The following is an 18,941-nucleotide window of genomic DNA, read 5'->3' as shown; positions in this document are numbered from 1 at the left end:
GAAATAGATGAATTTTCTTTGTTTTCAGGAGAAAAACGAAAAATAAAACAAGTGTCTGAAACAAAATGTGGAAAACAATTTTATTTCAGCTAAAGCGACTTTTCTTTTCAAACAATTTTGTTTTGCAACTTGATGATAGAATTTTTTTTCATTTTGTTCGATTATTTTTATATGGTCTCATATCAGCCAATGTTTCTTTTCGATAGTGATTTTGAATGCTCGTTTCATTTGTAATCAAGAAAAAATTATTGAATAAACATCGTATGAACATTTTTTCAAATAATATTTTTTTTGTCAATTAAAAAAAAAAAGAAAAGAAATTAGGAAGTGGAGTCAATTGTTGAAAAACTTTTCAATTGATTGGACATTCCCGGGTTTTGTCCATGACTTTTTAAAAGCTTACAAATGACAAAAAAAATGCATTCAAACCGTTCCATCAAGCGTTGACATTTTCGACTTGTAATTATAAAGGAAAAGAATGCTTTTTTTATTCTCTTTGTTGTGATGGATGCTTTGATCAATTTGGATATTTCGAAAGGAATAAAGATAAACAAAATGAAGGATTAATGAATGAACATTTCCTGTTGAAGTTGCAATATTCTTTTTTGTGATAACTACAAGAAATGGTGGAGAAGCAAAAATTTCGGATTTCTATCAAATGATTTTTAGATATTGGATGAACAATGGGAATACAACAATGTGGTTAACAACGCAAAAGACATTATGGATGTGACTTTTATTGTTCTATTGATTGTGAAGATATTTCCATCTGTATTCTTTCCAAAGTGCGGGAATCCGGATTATTATTGGAATGGCCAATCTTCTCTTTTCAGAGCAATACAATGAGAATGGAGCTGATTTATGCTTATCAATTTGCAATTCGGAGAATATTTGCAAAAGATGTGCTTTTTATAATTTTTCTTTTAGAGCAAGAGATAAAGTCAAATTATGCTTATAAATGAACAAGTGAAGACTAAAGGATGAAATCCCGATCAAAAAGAAAAACAACAGAAATAAAAAACACTTAGGAAAATAGGCAAGAGTATACTTTGGTTCGTTTTCGGAATTGGAAAGAAGCTGATCGTGGGGAAATCATGATGTTAATGACTTAAAGGTGAGGAAACAACATCAATCGATGAGATTGGAGCTTGGAAGAATATCATTCCAAACGACTTTCTCCTTTATTGCAATTGGAAGAGAGGGGCATGATTGTGGAATATTTATTGAAGAATGAAGAAGAAAGCACTTTCGATACTAAATGAAATGGGACAGATAAATATGGGTTCTTGTTCAACAGTTTATTAAGCAAGGCTTCAACATGAAGGTTTCAACGCAAAATGCGATGTGACACACTTCTTTTTGAAAAGCTCATCAAATGGGAATGAGTGACGGCGACACCATTCCATGTTCATAAGGATTTTATTCTCATCCGAATTGCTATGATATTTCATAATTAAATATTATTTTTCATAATCTTTGCCAATGACTTTTTCCTCGTGCTCATCTTCCTCTCCTTCTTTCATATTTTCATCTTTTTCCTCCTTATCATCATCCTCTTCTTCTGCGTCATCAGCGTTTTCAATATTTGCTTATCACTATTCTTTTCCAGTTCTTTTGCAGTGCAGAAACAAAGAATGAAAGTAAGTTTCATCAACAAAGATGAACTTGTTCTTCATTCATCAACAAGAATTATTATGTCTTTCAACGAAAGGTGCGGTTGAGTTGTCTTCATTATCGGCAGTGTGAAGTGAAATCGAGAGGTCTCTGAGAAATCATTTTTCTCAAAAGGAAGGAGCATTCATGAATACCATAAGAATCCATTGCTGAGGAAATAATGTGAGGTTGAGTGCTTCGCTGTGCTCAACAAAAGCTGAATGTCGCAGTTTAATGTGTCATTTATGGCTATTACAAAGCAATTTCCTTATTGGCTGCAGTCGATCCATGTGGTAGTGAAACTTAATGAAGAGGTAATTGGATGAGGTATGATGGTGAGAAAATGGGGATTAATAGCGGAGAAAGTGTTAAAAGTGGCTGGAGAAAGGATGGCAGATGGATCTGAACCACGAGCAGCTATTATACTGGTAATGCTGGAGGAGAGAAAAGAGGCTAAGGAGAAAAAGGAAGAGGAAGAAAATGTGAAGAACTGAGATCTATTTGTTCATCAGGAGTTTAAGTCAAAATCAAAGAAGAAATAAAGATGCAACTGGTTAAGCAAGCACTTGACATGGAGAATAGGAATTTTGTGAATGGTAAAGCAAAAGGGATGATTCTTCATTTCTTTTCGCCTGTCCTTGCAACAGGACTCTTCCACACTTCGTATTCAGTTGGTGTTCATTTTCAGCACAAGAGAACAGGGAGAGTGGGTAAGCTGCTGAAAATACCAACAGAAAAATTTGCATCGTTTGATTTGAACGTGCAGAGGAAAAAGAAAGGAAAGATGCTAGGCAGTTGCAAAATTCGACGCTATTTTTTGTGACGAATGATGAGCCTGTTAGAGCCAACGAGAAAACTGGAAGAGATAGTTGTAAGTTTTGTGCAAAATGAAAAGAACAAGGAGAAAAATGAAGAGAGAAGATAAATTTTGATAATTCTGTTTCAACATTTGCAGAAATCGTCTTTGAATTGGATGTTTCACTTTATTCAGCAACTGTTCATCCACTTCGATCATTATTTCCTAAGATTTCATGCTTGCGTTCATCAAAAGACATTTCATCACTCATTAAAATCATTCCATTAACAACAATTTTCTTTGCACATGCAAGTCGTGTGAGGAAGTGCTTCATTGTCAAGAATGGAAAATTTACATTTCCACAATGTGTGTGATGTGATGCCTCAATGTTGCTCACATGAATTTCTGTTGGATTGTGAATGAGATAGATGCGCAGAGGGATTTCTTTACTTGTGTTTCCATAGTTACCATGGATGCTTAACCCGCCCCCTGGAACTAAACCCGCACTTACAAATTGAATAAAAAGTTCATATTTTGATATTTGTACACTATTCATTTCTAATCGTTGAGCTTTGAAAAAAATAGGACAAGAGCATCATTAATGGATAAGTTTTATTGTTTGGTATTTGAGATAAAAAGGTTACGAATTCCTTTTTAAAACTTTTTCAACTTCATCAATTTCCCACATAACAAGAATAATAATTTTTAAGAAAGTTCCTTACTCGTTCTTCTTTATCAATTATCACTTTCAGCAGTTGCAAACTTTTCCGTGAGAAAAAAACAAACAAACTACGATGACAACGAAGAATAATACTTTTCGCGATATTCAATTTCTTTTTTGATGAAAGACGGTGAAACTGTTCTTTGAATTAACTTCTCCTTTTCAATTTTCTTCTTTCCTCAGGGTCGCTTCCTACACTCACATCATCGTTTTCGATTTTTTAAATTTTCTTTTTCTTTTTCTGTTTTCTTTCTCTTTAATCTTCATTTGAAGAAGAGCTTGACAAAAGAATGCTGAATTCTTTTCGAGAATGCTTTGTTTTCTAAGTTGAAAAAGTCGAAAAAACATTTGATTTTTCAATTTCTTTATATATCGATCGAAGAAATGCAAGATGTTTTTCAGCTTCTTCAAGTTGTTTTTTAAATTCAAAGCTGTCCAAATCTTCAATAATTGCTGTTATATTTAATTCGTGATTATCAGACAGAGAAGAACAGGTCGGTATGTTCGATGAAGCTGATTTTTCCGAGTTTTCTTTTTCTGCAGAATAAATGGGTGATTATTTTTGAAATCATAACTTTTTTCGGGGTGTTTTTTTTTCAAAGGTTGTTTGTCTTTGAACAAAGATTTTGGATTTTTTTGAAAATTTTCATCAAAACCATTTTTTAAATAAATGATTGAGCTGAAATAAAGAAGTGAATATATATAATAAATATATTCACTTCTTAATGTTTTTTGTTAGAATTCAATAAAATATTTCGAACCGAATCTTTTAAAGGAAATAATTTGATTTCAAAAATTATCACACAAGTATCTGATGGTTTTGATGAAGCCGAAACACTTTGCCTTTTTCCTGGAGAATAGCTTCCAAAAAGTTCTTCACGCAAATCTTGAGACGAAGAAGGAAGATATTCTTTCAATGGAGAGGCTCCAAAAGGTGCTCCAGATACATGAGAGAGAACGGCAGCTGCAGCAACAGGCCAGACTCCTGTCATAATGAACGCTGCTTTTATTGTTGAAGGTGTACATGCAGCTGCCAAGGCTTCAGGAAGAACTTCAGCAAGTTGGGTTCGATGAGAAGGGAGAGAAAATGGAGAAGGAATAACAAATTTGTAACTCAAAGTGGATTTAAGTCGAGAAAAAACACATGAGTCACCCGGCTGAAGCAAATGTGTCATATTTGGTAGGAATTTTTTCAGAATGATGTAATTTTTTAAGCTGCTTCAATTACAGTTTCGTCATTGTGAGTTGAATGATTATTCATTAATAAAAGTGCACGATGAGAACTTGTAGGTTTCACTTTCTCAACGATTAATGGAATCCAGTAATTAATCATGATGAACTTGAAGATATCCTTAGTGATCCACACGGAAGATGAAAAAATATATCTGATATCAAACGAAGAAAGAGTTCGAAACTCTTTCGGGAGTGTTTTCTTTGGCCAAAGAAGAAATCGTGGCAATGAGGATCCGTCAGCGCAGATACAAAGGCATATAGTTGCATTCGGGACTTTCGGAGCGACGGGAATTTGTGGAGGAGTTTGACCTTTAAGGCAAACAGCCAGTTTATTCGATGATTCCCCACATGAAATTGACGATTCATCAAAATAGAATATATCCGCAGTTGTGATATTGTATTCCGTAACAGTGTTCAACAATTCCGAAAACCATCCTCTGATATTTTCTGGTGACTGCGCTGATTTTTTTGCCACATCCGTATACCTTGCGAAAGCAGCCTTCAATGAATCACTTCGTTGAATTAATTTGAACTCATATTTTCTGTTGATTGTTTTGTATTCTTTCTTTTGTTTTGATGATTTTTTTATTAGATCAACACACTTTGCAACATGAAAATATCACAAAAACAAATCAACAAATATTGCAAACCATGTGTTGCACATCGCGAATTCGAACTATTGTCTGATTTGATAAAATGACAACCACCTGGTTCTCTATTTCTTCCAATTGGTTGTTCGTTATTGCCTGAGTGTGCCCATTCCTTCCAGCCTCTCTGCCAGCTCTTTCCGCTCTTATCCCTCTTTTCCATGCATCTTTTGACACAACTTTTGCTTTGATGGTAGTCGAATATTTCACTTGAAAACTTTGTCGAATCGCGAAAAGCTTTTTCGAGGGGGATTTGAATGCGCGATATTCCTTCGTTGCAAGAACTCTGTGCAACTGAGTTGATGATAATTCAGATTTTTCAGTCATCTTTATTGGGTGTGATCAAGCATATCAAAATTTCTTTAGTTGTCATTTTGAATCAAAGATAACGTTAACGAATTTCATTGTCTGATGTACAAAGCAAATAATATTGAACTGTTTTATTATTTTCACTTGCTCTGAAAAAGTTGCGATTGATATTTTCTTTGGATTAAAAAAGAAACTGGCTTCACTTTGAAAGAACACAAATTAACGGAGACCAAGCAGAAGCTGAACTTGGATTGTTGACATCATTATTATCTGTTAAAAAACTGTTTTCAATATTAAAGCGTCGAATTGTGTTTTGAAAGCTCATTCAATTATGAATAGGGTGCGCGTTTAGCACCAGGGTGCGGGTTAAGCACCCATGGTATATCCTCTCATGTTATCAAAAGTATCCAGTGAAGCTTTTCGGAATGCGATTTTTCGCAATTTTACAGTCACTTCTTGATTTGGAGAAAAAAGATAAAGATATAACTTCTCAACTAGGTCACAATTGTGTCAAAGGATGATGAAATCAGGAAGTTTGGGCTTTCATTCATCAGCCGAAGAAGTATTCCGCTTGCGTATTTGCCCAATGCTGAACAATAACACTCATCAAAGGCCCCTCATTTCACGTTCATATAATTCACTTTTTTTATTCATTGCATCTTCGATCCTCCATTATCAGAAAAAGTTATTACGTGTCCTTCGAATACTTTCGAATTAATTATTCAAATTCCTTCGTTTTTCTGTTTTGAGATAATAGCTTCACGAAGCGTATAATCGACAATTTATAAAAGGAAAAAAGTAATTTTCAAAAGTGTTTTCATAAATGACTTTATATTTTGCATTGATAATAATGTCCCACTCGAAATTAATTAATTTTTTTCGTTTTCAAAAAATAATTTAATTTAATTTTTATTTTTTTGATTTCATATTTATTTATTTAGTTTTTTTTTATTTTTTATTTTTTTATTGAAATGAAATGAAAAATAATTCAAAAAATAACATTTTTGACAAACTGAAGGTTTTATACCACATGCAACCCTCCAATTCCACACAGAAGTTCAATGAAGAAGCTAACCCCCCCCCCCCCCCCCCCCCCCCATGCGAAATTGGGTTTGTTTCAAAATGCATTTATTTTTATCGATTGAATTCATATATATACTTAAAAATCTTTAAAAATATGAAATAGTGGAAAAAAAACTGATTTAATAAAAAAAGGTCAAGATAAAAAAAAATGTCGAGATAAAATTATAACCCTAATAAAATCACCTTGAATAAAATTATCAAAAACTTCTTATTATTTAGTAATTCGCTATTCCTTCGACATCGTCCAGTTTTCTTGAAAATTCAAACAATGAGCAATCAAACAAAGAAGTTATAATTCTTCAACAATGCGTGTTCAGTCAATTTGTTGAAAAATGATGTTTGAGAATAAAAAACAACCTTTTGCTATCTCTTTCTCATTGGTTCGGCGTTATTATTCAATTCATATTCATGAACTTTGCATGCATATTCATGCATAAATTTCTTGATCCTGTCTCTTCAACAATTGCAAAAGATTTTATCAACTCGATTTTGAATCAGATTTCTTTGAACAATTCAAGAAATCTCACTTCTTTCAATGCTTTTCTGTGAAGCTCGTCACACAATCATCTGATTCAGTCATCTCAAAAAAAATGATCTCACATGTCATCGCTGAAGGATCTGATGCAGCAATCATCAATCCAAGGCAGAAAAAGAATTCTGGCCAACAGATGCAAAATTGCGTTTGCGTGAAGTCTGCCAACCCATCTGAGGATAAGTTCAATTTATGCTTTTATATCTGAGATCTTATTAAGTTCAGCTTCATGTTTCCTTCCATTCAAAGCATATTTGCTTCTCTTCAAATTCTATCAATTCAATTCGAATAGTGAAAGGAAAAAAAAACATATGGAATATTTACAGAAAGACAAACCTTGAAGATATCATTGAAGAATATCTTTTAAAAATACCCTGTCTTTAAAGGCAAATTTCACCTTCAGAAAAGAAACGAGTTAATAATGAAAAAACTATTGTGAATCCAATTCAAATGAACCTCTTGAAGTCTACAGCTGTGGTTAAGCCTGAAAGAAATATCAAATAAGATCCACAGAAGCTTAATCCATTTGCTTATCGCCTCTTTGCCTTCCTCTCTTTTATTTTTGTTCTGTCAATGCTCATGTTTGACATTTGCTCTTTAAAAATCCTCATTTTAAGAATTCGGGTGGATATTCCTTGTGAAGTTCATCGTGTAAATTATTGGCTGTAAACAAAAACCAAAAGAAGGAGACTATGAATAATGAAGAGAAAGCTATCAAAAACTCCGATCATGAGCACATTTGAATTTTTGCTGGATAATTAGTGAATTTGAAGATTGATCTAAATGCTCAACGTTTCAGTGCAACAATCCTTCCCCATGTTTTTTAAAAACTTCATTTAAACAGAAACATTCAAATATCTTTTTAACCCATCTTTGAAAAGAAACGATGAGCCGTCTTTCGACAGCGCTCTGCCATTGCTGAAATCATCGTTAAATAAATCCTTGTAACTTTCAATAATACAGCTAAAATTTTGTAATAAATGTCTCATCTTGTTCTTCAACAGGTTTTATCGGTGTGTACTCTCCAGAAATCACATCCAAATTCAGCAAAATATTTCTCGAAGAAAAGAAGAGTTTGTATAATATGGAGAAATGCTTGCTCGTAATTTTGTGGTTGTGTTTTAAGAGATGCAAACACTGATTTTCAACATTCTGTGGCAGTGTATAATTCACAAATTGAAAAATTTGCTTCACTTTCACGATGTATTCGAAATAAAAAATAAAATATAAACAAACAAATGCATTCATCAATAATTTTTTGAATAGAAAAAACATTATTAAACTCTATTTAATTATTATCAGCCAAGGCAAAGAAAAAGCAGATGTCAAGAAATCTTAGCATTTTTTATTAACATTGATCACAATTTAAATCATAATGGTCTATTGAATTTTTCACAACAATAACTTTGATGCACTTTTGAAGCACAGATAAATGTGACATAACTGAGAAAGATTGGAAAAGAAAAATATATAATAACCCATATTAATATACAAAATGAGTTTGTTTCTTTTATTTGTCTGGATAGCCTTGTTGATTAGCTTTGAGATTGTTGACAAACTTGAACACTCTGACTTTACATCTACTGAAGATGTCCAATTTGTTCATATCAAGAAGCAAGAATCGGCTAACGAACATATAAAGGAAAATTCTGGTGGAACTGCTCAAAACAAGCAAAAAACAAGAAATGGTCTTAAAAAAGATGAAACAATTTGTGAAGATGCTGAAGGAATGAAGACGATATTGAAGGAGAGTAAAAAGGATTCAAAAGAGAAAAGAAGTGAACCAAACGATATGAATTGCCATTTGAAGAATGAGAAGAGTCAGTTGAAGATTGTTGGAGATTCGAAAAGAGTTTTTCACAACCAAAGGTCCACTGTGATGACTGTGGTTTATTTTGGAAATTCGAGTTGTGAAATGAAATATTTGTCATTTGTCAAAGAAGAGAGAAGATCCCTCATGCTCATCAACGACTTATCCGCAGTTCTTATTCATTGTTGTTCAGTCCATCAACGAGGAGCATCACGTGATTATTTATTTACACTGAATGAAGGACATTTGATTCTAAGTCACACTTCTTATTCGAGTGCTGAATGTGCAGAAATTTGTCAATCATTTGTTGGATGTGAAAAAATAAGTTCTGAGTTTAAGAAAAAAGACTTGAAAATAATTGATTCCGCTTTTTCTTCATTTTCCCTTGGGAGATCGACTTCTTTTTTGGTAAGCACAAACATAAGGGAAATAGTAGTTTATACCTGCCATTTTTCGAATATATCACAAAGCGCAAGAATCCAAAACAATCACTATTCGATGGGCAACTCGAAAAATGATTATTCTTTCACTGGATGCGTTGTCGAGAAAGTGGATTCTCCACTTGGTGGAGGATTGGTCGAAGGGATGCGTTCAGGATATCATCATTTCTTGGCTTGCAATTCAAGTTATTCTCAATGCATTCGGAGAGAAAATACAGATCCAGTGATTGGAAACAAGACTATGAAAAGTCAAGTTATTGACTCAGGTGACGCAACATTTGTGGATTGTGATTTCAACAACCTTTCAACTGAAAATTCTTCAAGAGTTAACGGTGGTGCAATACTTTTCACATCTTCTGGACTGTTAAATGTCACCTTATGCAAATTTCATTCATGCCACAGCAGTTATTGTGGTGGAGCCATTTCATCCGGAGAAAACGGAAAAAATTTCATCATAGCTTCTTCTGTATTTGATTCTTGCACAGGTGAAGCTTCTGGTGGTTGTTTATATTTTTATTTTATTTCTACATTTTCTGTTAAAAACATCAATTGTTCTTATAGTTCAGTTAAACATATGGGTGGAGGAATATTTATTGAGCACAATGAACATCAGGGGCTTGCTGAAAACTGTCACTTTTATAACTGCAGAAAGAATACGACGCAATACAATGGAGGAGGAAGTGTTGGCTTTTATAATGATGTTTCTGCCATTTTCACTGATTGTTCAATTTGTGGTGGATACAGCGAGAAGAATGGAGGAGGAATCAGTTGGGATAACATCCCAGGAGAGAATGATTCACCAACTTTGTTTTGCTTCTTTTCAAATAACATAGCTGTGAATTTGGGCCATGATGTCTATGCTGTTGAAGGGTGGACAAACATCACTGAAAATTCGTTTGTGCTTTGCAGTTCAAGCACAGCTGCAAATAGAAATCGAGTGATTATTGGAACAACAGAACACGACAGCTGGATTCCAAAAGTTTTCTTCAACCCAGTGTTTGTGAACTCACAGGAAGGGTTGGATCACATGGCCTGTGGGTTTGTGAGAGCAGAGGACGGATATGGAAGGAGATGCAAAACAATCGAGTTTGGAATGAGTGTGCTGGATGGTGATGGAAGCAGCAATGAAGTGATCATTGAATTTGGGGATTATGAAGAAAACAAAATTGATGTTGGAAAGATGAGAATTGCATTTGAGGGGAAAGATAAAGCACAAGTGGTTGTTCGCAACAGATCACCAAATGGAGAATCGTTGGTGGCCATTGGAGCTGGAGTGGGAAGTTTCAGAAATATGACATTTGTTTGTGGAGAGAATCCATCGTCTCATCTGATGGAAGTGTTGGCAGAAGTCGGGATGTTGAATATGTGTAAGTGTGTGATCACTTCATTGAGAAACGATGAAAGTTGTGTTTTAACAGCATCGCTGATGATTATCCAAAAGGGGTCTGTCAGTTTTGATTCTGTTGAGATCAGTGGAATATCGTTTTCATCTATTCCTGCATTCAACATCAGAGGCGAAAGCTCACTGTCTTTCCAGATGAACAATGTTGATGCATATGGTATTTCTCGAGCGGGTGGAGATGGGAGTGTGATTTGTGGGAATCTGGTGAATGGGATGAATGTGAATATTTCAGGGGGAATGATGAGGAACTGCGAGTGCGAGGATGGATGTGGAGGAGGGATGTGGATTCAACTGGATGAAGGCTCGAAGATGGAGATCGGGAATGTCTCAAGTGAAGGTGCTGATGAGAATGTGGATTGTGTGACATTCAGCAGTTGCAGCTGTGTGGGGAAGGGAAATGGAGTTGGAGGATATGGCGGAGCTATTTATCTGGATGTTGTTGATGAGAATTGTGCTTTTTGCATCCATTGTGCTCATTTTGAGGATTGCCAGGCAGAAAATGGGAACAATATATTTGTGAACGCACAGTGTCTGAGAGATGTTGTGAGTCGCATCACATTTGGGTTTGAGCATGAGGGCATGACAGACAGTGACTTATTGGGATTTGAGGATGGGTGCAGGGAGGAGTGTGTGCCACTTCTTCCATTTTTGATGGAAACAGGGGATATTGGATTTGTGGGAGGAGAGAAAAGCCTGGACTTCAGCAGATGTGGAATGGAGCAGTATCCGTGCTCATCGATCAAGAGAGTGGTTGAGTTGTGGTTTGGGGCTGTACCACGAACAATCCGAATCAAAAATGGTTTTGTGCTTTGTGAAGAGATTGTGATGGAAAGCCAGTTTTGGAATGTGACAGGCACAATTAGAGACACTGTTGTTGAGGTTGTTGTGTCTCCTGCTCTTCAGTTTGACTCAGAATGTTTGATTCACATTTCATCTGGAGCATTGCTGAAAGATTTGTGCTTTTCGCTTCCATCAGCACTTTCTCCAGCCTCTTCATTCATCTTTTCCTCTTCGAATGCTTTGAGTGTCAGTGATTGCTCAATTGAGCCTGCCATCGGAAACTCACAGAATGAAATCGAATACTGTGTTTTTCTGATTGAGGGAGGAGTTCTGCACATGACAGGCTTCTCGAACAAAGGATCACTAAACACCTTGTCAGATCCAATAATCAGATGTTGCGGAGAAAGTTCAGCAGAGTTTTCAAATTGTGTTCTAACTGGAATTTCGAGGAGAAATGGAGGAGGAAGCTGTTTGGAAAGGAGTTGTGACAAAAAGAAAATTGAGAATTCTGACACTTCTATTGTTGATATCATTATAATCACGAATAGCACATTCAGTGAATGTGGTGCTGAGGAGAAAGACGGTTGTGGTGGAGGAACGAAGATTTCGATCGGCAAAGATGAAGAGGTTGCGATCAATGGGTCAACCACATTTGATGGTTGCAATGCAGAGAATGAGGCAGACTCAAATGGAAGAGGAGGAGGGGTGATGATAACTGTTGGAAGTGGAGGGAGCTTGAAGATGAAGGAAGTGAAGTTTGAAGGATGTGAAGTGCCATCAGGTGAGAGTGATGAGGTGGGGAGAGGATTGGGAGGAGGGATGTTTGTTGAACTTCCCAATCAAATGGGATCATTTGTTTTGGAAGGAATGATATTTGAGGGATGCAATGCCTGGAAAGGGAAGAATGCATTTGTTTCAGGATGGGATCTGAGCGAGGTTGTGAACAAAGAGAACTTCAAATGGGAGATGAGTTCAGAGGAGTTGAGATCGTTTGATGAGTTGTGTGGATGGGAGAGGAAGATGACTGGAGAGGAGGAATATGTGATTCCATTGGTTGTGTATTTGTGGAGGAACTGGAGCGGGGATGGGTATGTTTCTCGAGAGAAAGGAGGAGACTTCAGTGGGTGTGGATATTCGGAAGCACCATGTTCATCGATTGATCACTTGATATCACTTCTATATCCAACATTTGGAGAAGGGGAAACACATATTGCGATTGTGGGATCAGGGTTGCTGAGCCATTCAATTTCATTTTCTTCTTCATCATCATCAATATCAGAGTCACCAAAAGTGGTGATTGATGGGACAAAGAAAGGGACAGGAGTGACGATCAGTGATGAAGATGAGAATGATTTGCCTGATGATGGTTCAATGATCTCCTCGAATGTGAGTTTGTCGTTTGTGAATGTGTCATTCACCAAGCCAGCCATCACAACTCATCATGAAGTGTTGATTGAATCCTCCGGAACAAACACATTATTGTCAGTTTCAGATTGTTCATTTGGCCCAGGGAGGGGGGTGACAGAAAGTTTTGGATACTGCTTGATGAGAGTGAATGGAGGGAGTGTATTGATTGAGAGGAGTTCGTTGAGTTTGATTTCAGAGTTGAAAGGGTTGATTGCTTTCAGCCCAAGTGCATCTGAGGTGACTGTTCAGAATGTGAACATTTCATTTGCTGGTGTGATAGAAAGGAGTCTGATTTCGATGATAGACGAGAATCAAATGAACGGAGACGAGAATACTGGTTCAAATGGCAACAGACCAGTTTTGAGGGTTGTTGGGTGTTCATTCACAAATATCACGAATGAAGGGATTGGAGCGAGTGTTGTTGATGTGGGATCATTTGAGAATGGAGTGGAGTGTATGATGGATGAGTGCTCAATGTCGAGTTGCAAGAGTGGCTTAAGCACAGAAGGAGGGGGAATGAGAGTGGTGCTGAAGAGTGGAGAGTCAGTGTTGAAAGTGAATGGTGGCTCGTTTTCGACGTGCAAGTGCTCGTCTGACACAGGGCGCGGAGGAGGGCTGTTCATTGATGGGTCAGACCCAAATGCGAATTATGGAAATGAAAGTCAGATTCCGCCTCTGAATTTCAAGATTGTGAACATCCTGTTTGTGATGAATGAGGCATATGTGGGGAAAGACGTGTTTGTCAGATGCCACTCGATTGAGCACCAGATCAACGAAACACTGTTTGCGTTGAACTACAACCAGGAATCGCTGAACTCAAACAACTCCATCTGCGGGAGAGATGCTTCGAGCGAGGGAGGTGTTGATCTGATTCCGCTGATCACATTCTATTATTCGGCACAGGTGTTTGTGAGTGGGAGAGGGAGTGATGACAGAAGATGCGGAGCGCAGACAAATCCATGTCTCAGCATCAACTGTGGGGTTGAGCACATCCAGGAGGGGGTTATGAATGCGATTCTGATTGAGGGAGAAGGGTTTGTGACGGAAGAATGTGTGATTGGAGATCTTGTTGTGAATTCACTCAAAAAGGGAAAGGCGATTGTGAAGATGAACTCCAAGATTGAGAAATCATTTGAGAAGGATTGTGTCATGGAGCTTGTGAACGAATGTTCTGTGGAAAGATGCTCATTCCAGTTTGAAGATGGATTTGAGACGACTCACGGCTGCATCATGAAAGTGAAGAATGGTTCAATGGAGATACAGAAATGTGAATTCTTTTCTTCATTATCAGCAACAGCTGTTGAGTTGCAGTTGAACAGTTCGGTTGTGAGCGTGGAAAGTGGAGAGCTGAAGATATCGGAAACAACATTCAGGGATATTCATTCAAAATTACCAGTTATTTCATTTTGTGAAGAATCGGATGTGACAATTGTTGAAACAAGAATATTGAATATCAAATGTGAGGGAGATGTTGTGAGTGTTGGAAGGAAAGCGAAAGTGGAGGTGAAAGAGATGGAGGTTGAGAATGTAACTCTGCTTTTCGGAGGATGTACAATTGCGATGGAAGATGCTGAACAAGAAGAAAGCGTGCAGAACTGCTCGTTTGGAAAATGCACGAATTCAGTTGACAAGGGAAGCATGATGCAGATAAGACAGTCAAAGGAAGTGATGATTGAGATATGTGTGTTTGATGGAGAAACAGAAATCGAGTTTATCAATGAAGGGATTGAAAGAATGAAAGAAGAGGGATTGTGCAAGTGGAATGGGTCATTGGTTGATATTGAGAACAGCAATGTAGAGATGAGGGAAACAACGATTATGAAGAGCAAGGGTGGAGGATTGTATGTGAGTGGAGGGAGTGTGAAGATTGAAAAAGGAGAATTTGAGAACAACAACCCATCTATTGAGGGATATCCATCAGCTCGAAGGAATATGATTTGTGAAGGGAACAGCGAGCTGAATGTTGTGAGCGTGAAAGGGGGAGATGGAATGTTTCCAAACACATCGTTGTGGATCTTGAATGACGGATGTGAGCTGAGTGGAATAGTAGCTGAAAGAGAATCATCATTTTTCATTCCAGTGCTGCATGAAGTGAAGAGCTCACCAACATCCTCCTGTGCAACAAATCTGACTCTGTTTGGGGAGCTTCTTCTTCCTTGCGATCTGACCTTGAAATTGTGCTTCACAAACGGAGAGGTGGATTTCATTGAACTCCATGAAATCAATAAAGAAGGATTTTCTTCAGAAAATGAAATACAAACAGTCGCAACATCTTCACAATTGGAGAATGTGAGAGAAGAGACTGAAGTTAGTTTATGCGTTCTGTTTGGGAAAGAAGATTCTCCCTCATCAACCCAGTCATTCATTCTGAAGAATAGAAGTGAAACAAAGGCAAAAGGAGACGAAAGGATTGTCGAGGGAGGGAAAGAGGGAAAATCATTTTGGCCGATAATTGTGATAATTCTTTCAATTATCCTTATCATTTTCATTGTTTTATTTGTTGTGGTTATTATGCTTTTGAGAAAGAAACTGAGAGAATCAGAAAAGAAAGTTGAGAAAGAAATATTGGAAAATGAGCAGATTTTGGAGAAGATTGAGAGGAGAAGAAGGGAAAACAATGGAGGGAGCTTTGAGATGAATGAAATGCCATCCACATTACTGGAAGGGATGACAAGCCAAATTCCACTTCTCATTGACAACGATGAAGATCTTCCAGAGCCTCCATCAATGATTGATGACGTTCTGAATGAAAATGATTTGCCAGATTTGGAATCTCCATTGCCATTTCCTGAGAATGCTTCTGTTTCTGGGGTGTTGCAACCGCATTCATTCAATGTGATATCAGCAAAGAAGCCATTTCGAGAGAAGGAGAAAAAGAATCTGAAAGCATTGCATTCAGTTATTCATTCTGTTGAAGGGGATTTCACACTGGGAACAAGGGCGATGGATGTGATTGATGGGAAGGAAGTGGTAAAAGCAGTGGCAGACCTTTTTGAGCATTTGATTTCAGTTGGAGACGAAAGAGTGGAAATGATGGGGAGGCAGTTGTGTCCATATACGATTTTTATTGAGGAAGGAAACGAAAATGAAATATACTTATTGACAGAGGAATTGGAAGATGAAAAGGAGAAGGAAGAAATGAAGCGATGGAAAGCTCCAGAAGTGGGAAATGAAGATGAGGAAATAGAAAAGGCAGTTGTTTTCACACTTGGACTGATTCTCCATGAGATGACAACAGGGGAAGTGCCATTGAGCGAGTGTAATGCAGAAGAAGCGCAGGAGATGATGAGAGATGGAGTGCGACCGCTGACAGAGGGAATCGAAGGGACAGAAATGGTTGAGGTGATGGAAAAGATGTGGATGGACGATCCGAGGGGAAGGCCGGCGCTGGCAGAAGTGAAAAGGCAGATGAAAGTGGCTATGAGGGATGATGCTTAGTGGAAGATAAAAGGAATTGGGCAGGAATTAATGATTAATCTCTTTTGCATCCGACAAGAAGGTTCTTTTTCAATCCCGATACATTTTTAGATGATTTATCGCAAGTGAGCCAAATTGTCATTCAAAATCGGTTAAGTCATTCAAAAACGAATTTTCTCAGGCAGCCAAGGGAAATATTCAGCTGTCATGTGCATGCATGTGCGGGATTTTACTTTTTTTCTCATTTTGTGCAAAATGGTAATCAATATAAACTTTCCACTTCATTATTCATTCTTTTGAGTTTTCGTTTTTTCATCTCATTTTTTGCTTTGTTTCATTTCATTTCATTTCATTCTTTGTACTTCGTCAAAATAGTCATATGGGACAAAATTTTTCATTTCAGGCATTTTCCTTGAAAATTTATGCACTTTTCATTGACTTGTTTTAATCAAAAAATACAATAAAAATGAGTCCATTTATTGTCATTCGTGAAATGTTCGAAAACTATTTGTTTTGATTTCTACGATGCTTGTTTACGGATCTGAAAATCAAGCTTATTTTGATATCTGAGAAAGTGAAAAATAGTTATGAATGAAGCAAATATTTCATGCTTTGTGCAAAAAAAGCTTGAAAGACTGTATTTTCCCCCATATGAAAAATGATTTTACTCTTTTGGACTTTTGTGGAACGAATTGTTTTTGATAGATAAAATGAAATGATATGAATTGAAGGGAAATAATAACGAGTTTGTGTGCGCCTGCCTCGCGGCCGGCGTGCGCTCGCTTCATCGTCTACACTGTGTGAAATTTATCTTTCAATTTGGTATCATTTCGAACAAAATTGAAAGAATTGAATTTTTCTAAATATTTTTTATGGAAATTTTTTGATCAAAAATCATATATATGTTAAGAGGATATGTAATACGTGCTTTGCATGCATTTCAATTCAAATATGTTAAAACTGGGGATTCATGCTGTCAAAACTCAATATCTGACACATTAATTGAAAAACTCTATAATGACAAAGAGATAAAAAAATAATTAAAATCAAACAACAAAATCATAAGTTAGCATTTGTTGAACCATATGAAACAAACAAATACCATGGGTGCTTAACCCGCACCCTGGTGCCAAACCCGCCCCCCTGCAAATTTCTTGAAAATCGAGATATTTATTTTTGCTTTTCACAGTTGTTCATTGATAGTGAATTTGCTTGAAACTTGTTTTAAAAAATATTATATTTTATTTTTTTTAATGAAAAGACTTTCAAAAAATTGGATTTATAATATTTTAATTTGGAAAAGAACTTTATCTATATTTACTGAAAAAGAAAAAAAGAAGAGTTCAAAAAATATGTACATGCTTGTTTGTTAATGTGTTTTCAAATATCTTTATTAGGTTTTTGGATTTGAATTATTCAGCAACAAATTTCGCTTTTTATTTTATTGATCAATTCCATTAAAATGTGAAAAACGAATCGAAAGTTCAGTAGCTGCATTGATAGAGGTTTGTGAAAATTGTTTCAAGTTGTTTTCTATTACAGCTTTGTATTATATATATTATTGCTTGTTATTTTGTTCTATAACTCATCTGTTTTTTTATTTGAATTATTTAACCAATTTTTTCTCTTATTAATTTGTTTTGAATATTTAATATTTGATAAATTGTTTCCATTGTTAAAATGTTTTAACATATTTATTGTTGATGTTGGTCAAGTTCTAATATTTTTCTTTTGTGAGTTTTGGTGATATTAATTTTTTTGACGATTATTTTTGGTTATTTTATTGTTTTCAAAATTGTTATTTACGTTCTGCGTATAAATGTTGTTGCGCATATGAATGTTTTATTCACTTGTCACAAAGATGTCAGATTTGCAAATTATGAGCTTTTTGTTTTTAATGATATTTTCTTAACAAAACTGTTGTTTTCAGAATAGCAATTATTAAACAATTATTGTGATGAAATACTTTTAATCTTTGATTTGGTATTCATTTCATAACCGAGTTATATTTAATTTGAACTGTCGTATTCGAAATGATAATCTCACTGAAAAAATGAAATTGCTTTTTTCAATAAGGATGATAACAGAAAAAAAATATAATTAGAAGAAAAATAAATAAGTCATTCATCGATATAACTTGAAAAATGTGAAAAATTTCCAAAATGTTGTAAAAAATAGTTCAATATGAAAATTAGCTCACAATTTTCATGAAAATACGTTTATCCTTGGCAACAAATGTTTTTTGCAAATCATTATTTAAGAATGATAAATATTAAATTGTTTCAAGAAATTTGAATGATATGATTTGATTGTCTTTGCTTATCAAAAGCAAAATTTTACAAACAAATGAATAGAAAAGAACTGTAAAATACAAGTGAAATGAAAAGAAAAGTATATGAACTGACAAATGAAAATATGTTTAATAAATAAAATAACAATTTTCAAATGAAAAATCTGCATTTGTGACAATTCAGTCACATTCAGTTGCATGATCACTAATATTTAAGGTAATTTGAAATTTGGAAAACACACGCGATTTGAAATTATTCACATGATAAATACTTTCAACAAGCCAATGATAAGATGAAATTTTGATGATAATATTGAAAGTTGCAGAATGTTTCCTGATCAGTGATAAACAACAATTCGAAATTTGATTTCAAAAACATAAAAATAATAAAGTGAATTAAAATAAAGGTGTTTGAAAATTA

The 18,941-nt window shown here is 35.6% G+C and overlaps 3 protein-coding genes across 3 annotated transcripts; 2 read left to right on the top strand and 1 right to left on the bottom strand.

Annotated features, from left to right (window-relative positions):
- Positions 1-3,832: 3,832 nt before the first annotated feature.
- Positions 3,833-5,377, bottom strand: MONOS_14141 (uncharacterized protein; the record flags this gene model as incomplete). Its single annotated transcript, XM_067866920.1, has 4 exons — positions 3,833-3,849; positions 3,976-4,327; positions 4,537-5,004; positions 5,054-5,377. 4 exons carry the CDS (start codon positions 5,375-5,377, stop codon positions 3,833-3,835), a joined length of 1,161 nt encoding a protein of 386 aa, XP_067720746.1.
- Positions 5,378-9,282: 3,905 nt separating this feature from the next.
- Positions 9,283-13,507, top strand: MONOS_14142 (uncharacterized protein; the record flags this gene model as incomplete). Its single annotated transcript, XM_067866921.1, has 2 exons — positions 9,283-13,442; positions 13,501-13,507. 2 exons carry the CDS (start codon positions 9,283-9,285, stop codon positions 13,505-13,507), a joined length of 4,167 nt encoding a protein of 1,388 aa, XP_067720745.1.
- An 866-nt stretch (positions 13,508-14,373) lies between these two features.
- On the top strand, positions 14,374-16,620 carry MONOS_14143 (uncharacterized protein; the record flags this gene model as incomplete). Its single annotated transcript, XM_067866922.1, has 1 exon — positions 14,374-16,620. The coding sequence occupies one exon, from the start codon at positions 14,374-14,376 to the stop codon at positions 16,249-16,251; it is 1,878 nt and encodes a 625-aa protein (XP_067720744.1). The 3' UTR covers positions 16,252-16,620.
- Between the last annotated feature and the right edge of the window lie 2,321 nt (positions 16,621-18,941).

Source organism: Monocercomonoides exilis (genome assembly GCF_001643675.1).
Source record: "Monocercomonoides exilis strain PA203 chromosome Unknown scaffold51-639645, whole genome shotgun sequence".
NCBI classification, from domain to species: domain Eukaryota; phylum Preaxostyla; order Oxymonadida; family Polymastigidae; genus Monocercomonoides; species Monocercomonoides exilis.
Note: the sequence above shows the minus strand (reverse complement) of the source record. Positions and strands in the feature narration are given on the sequence as shown.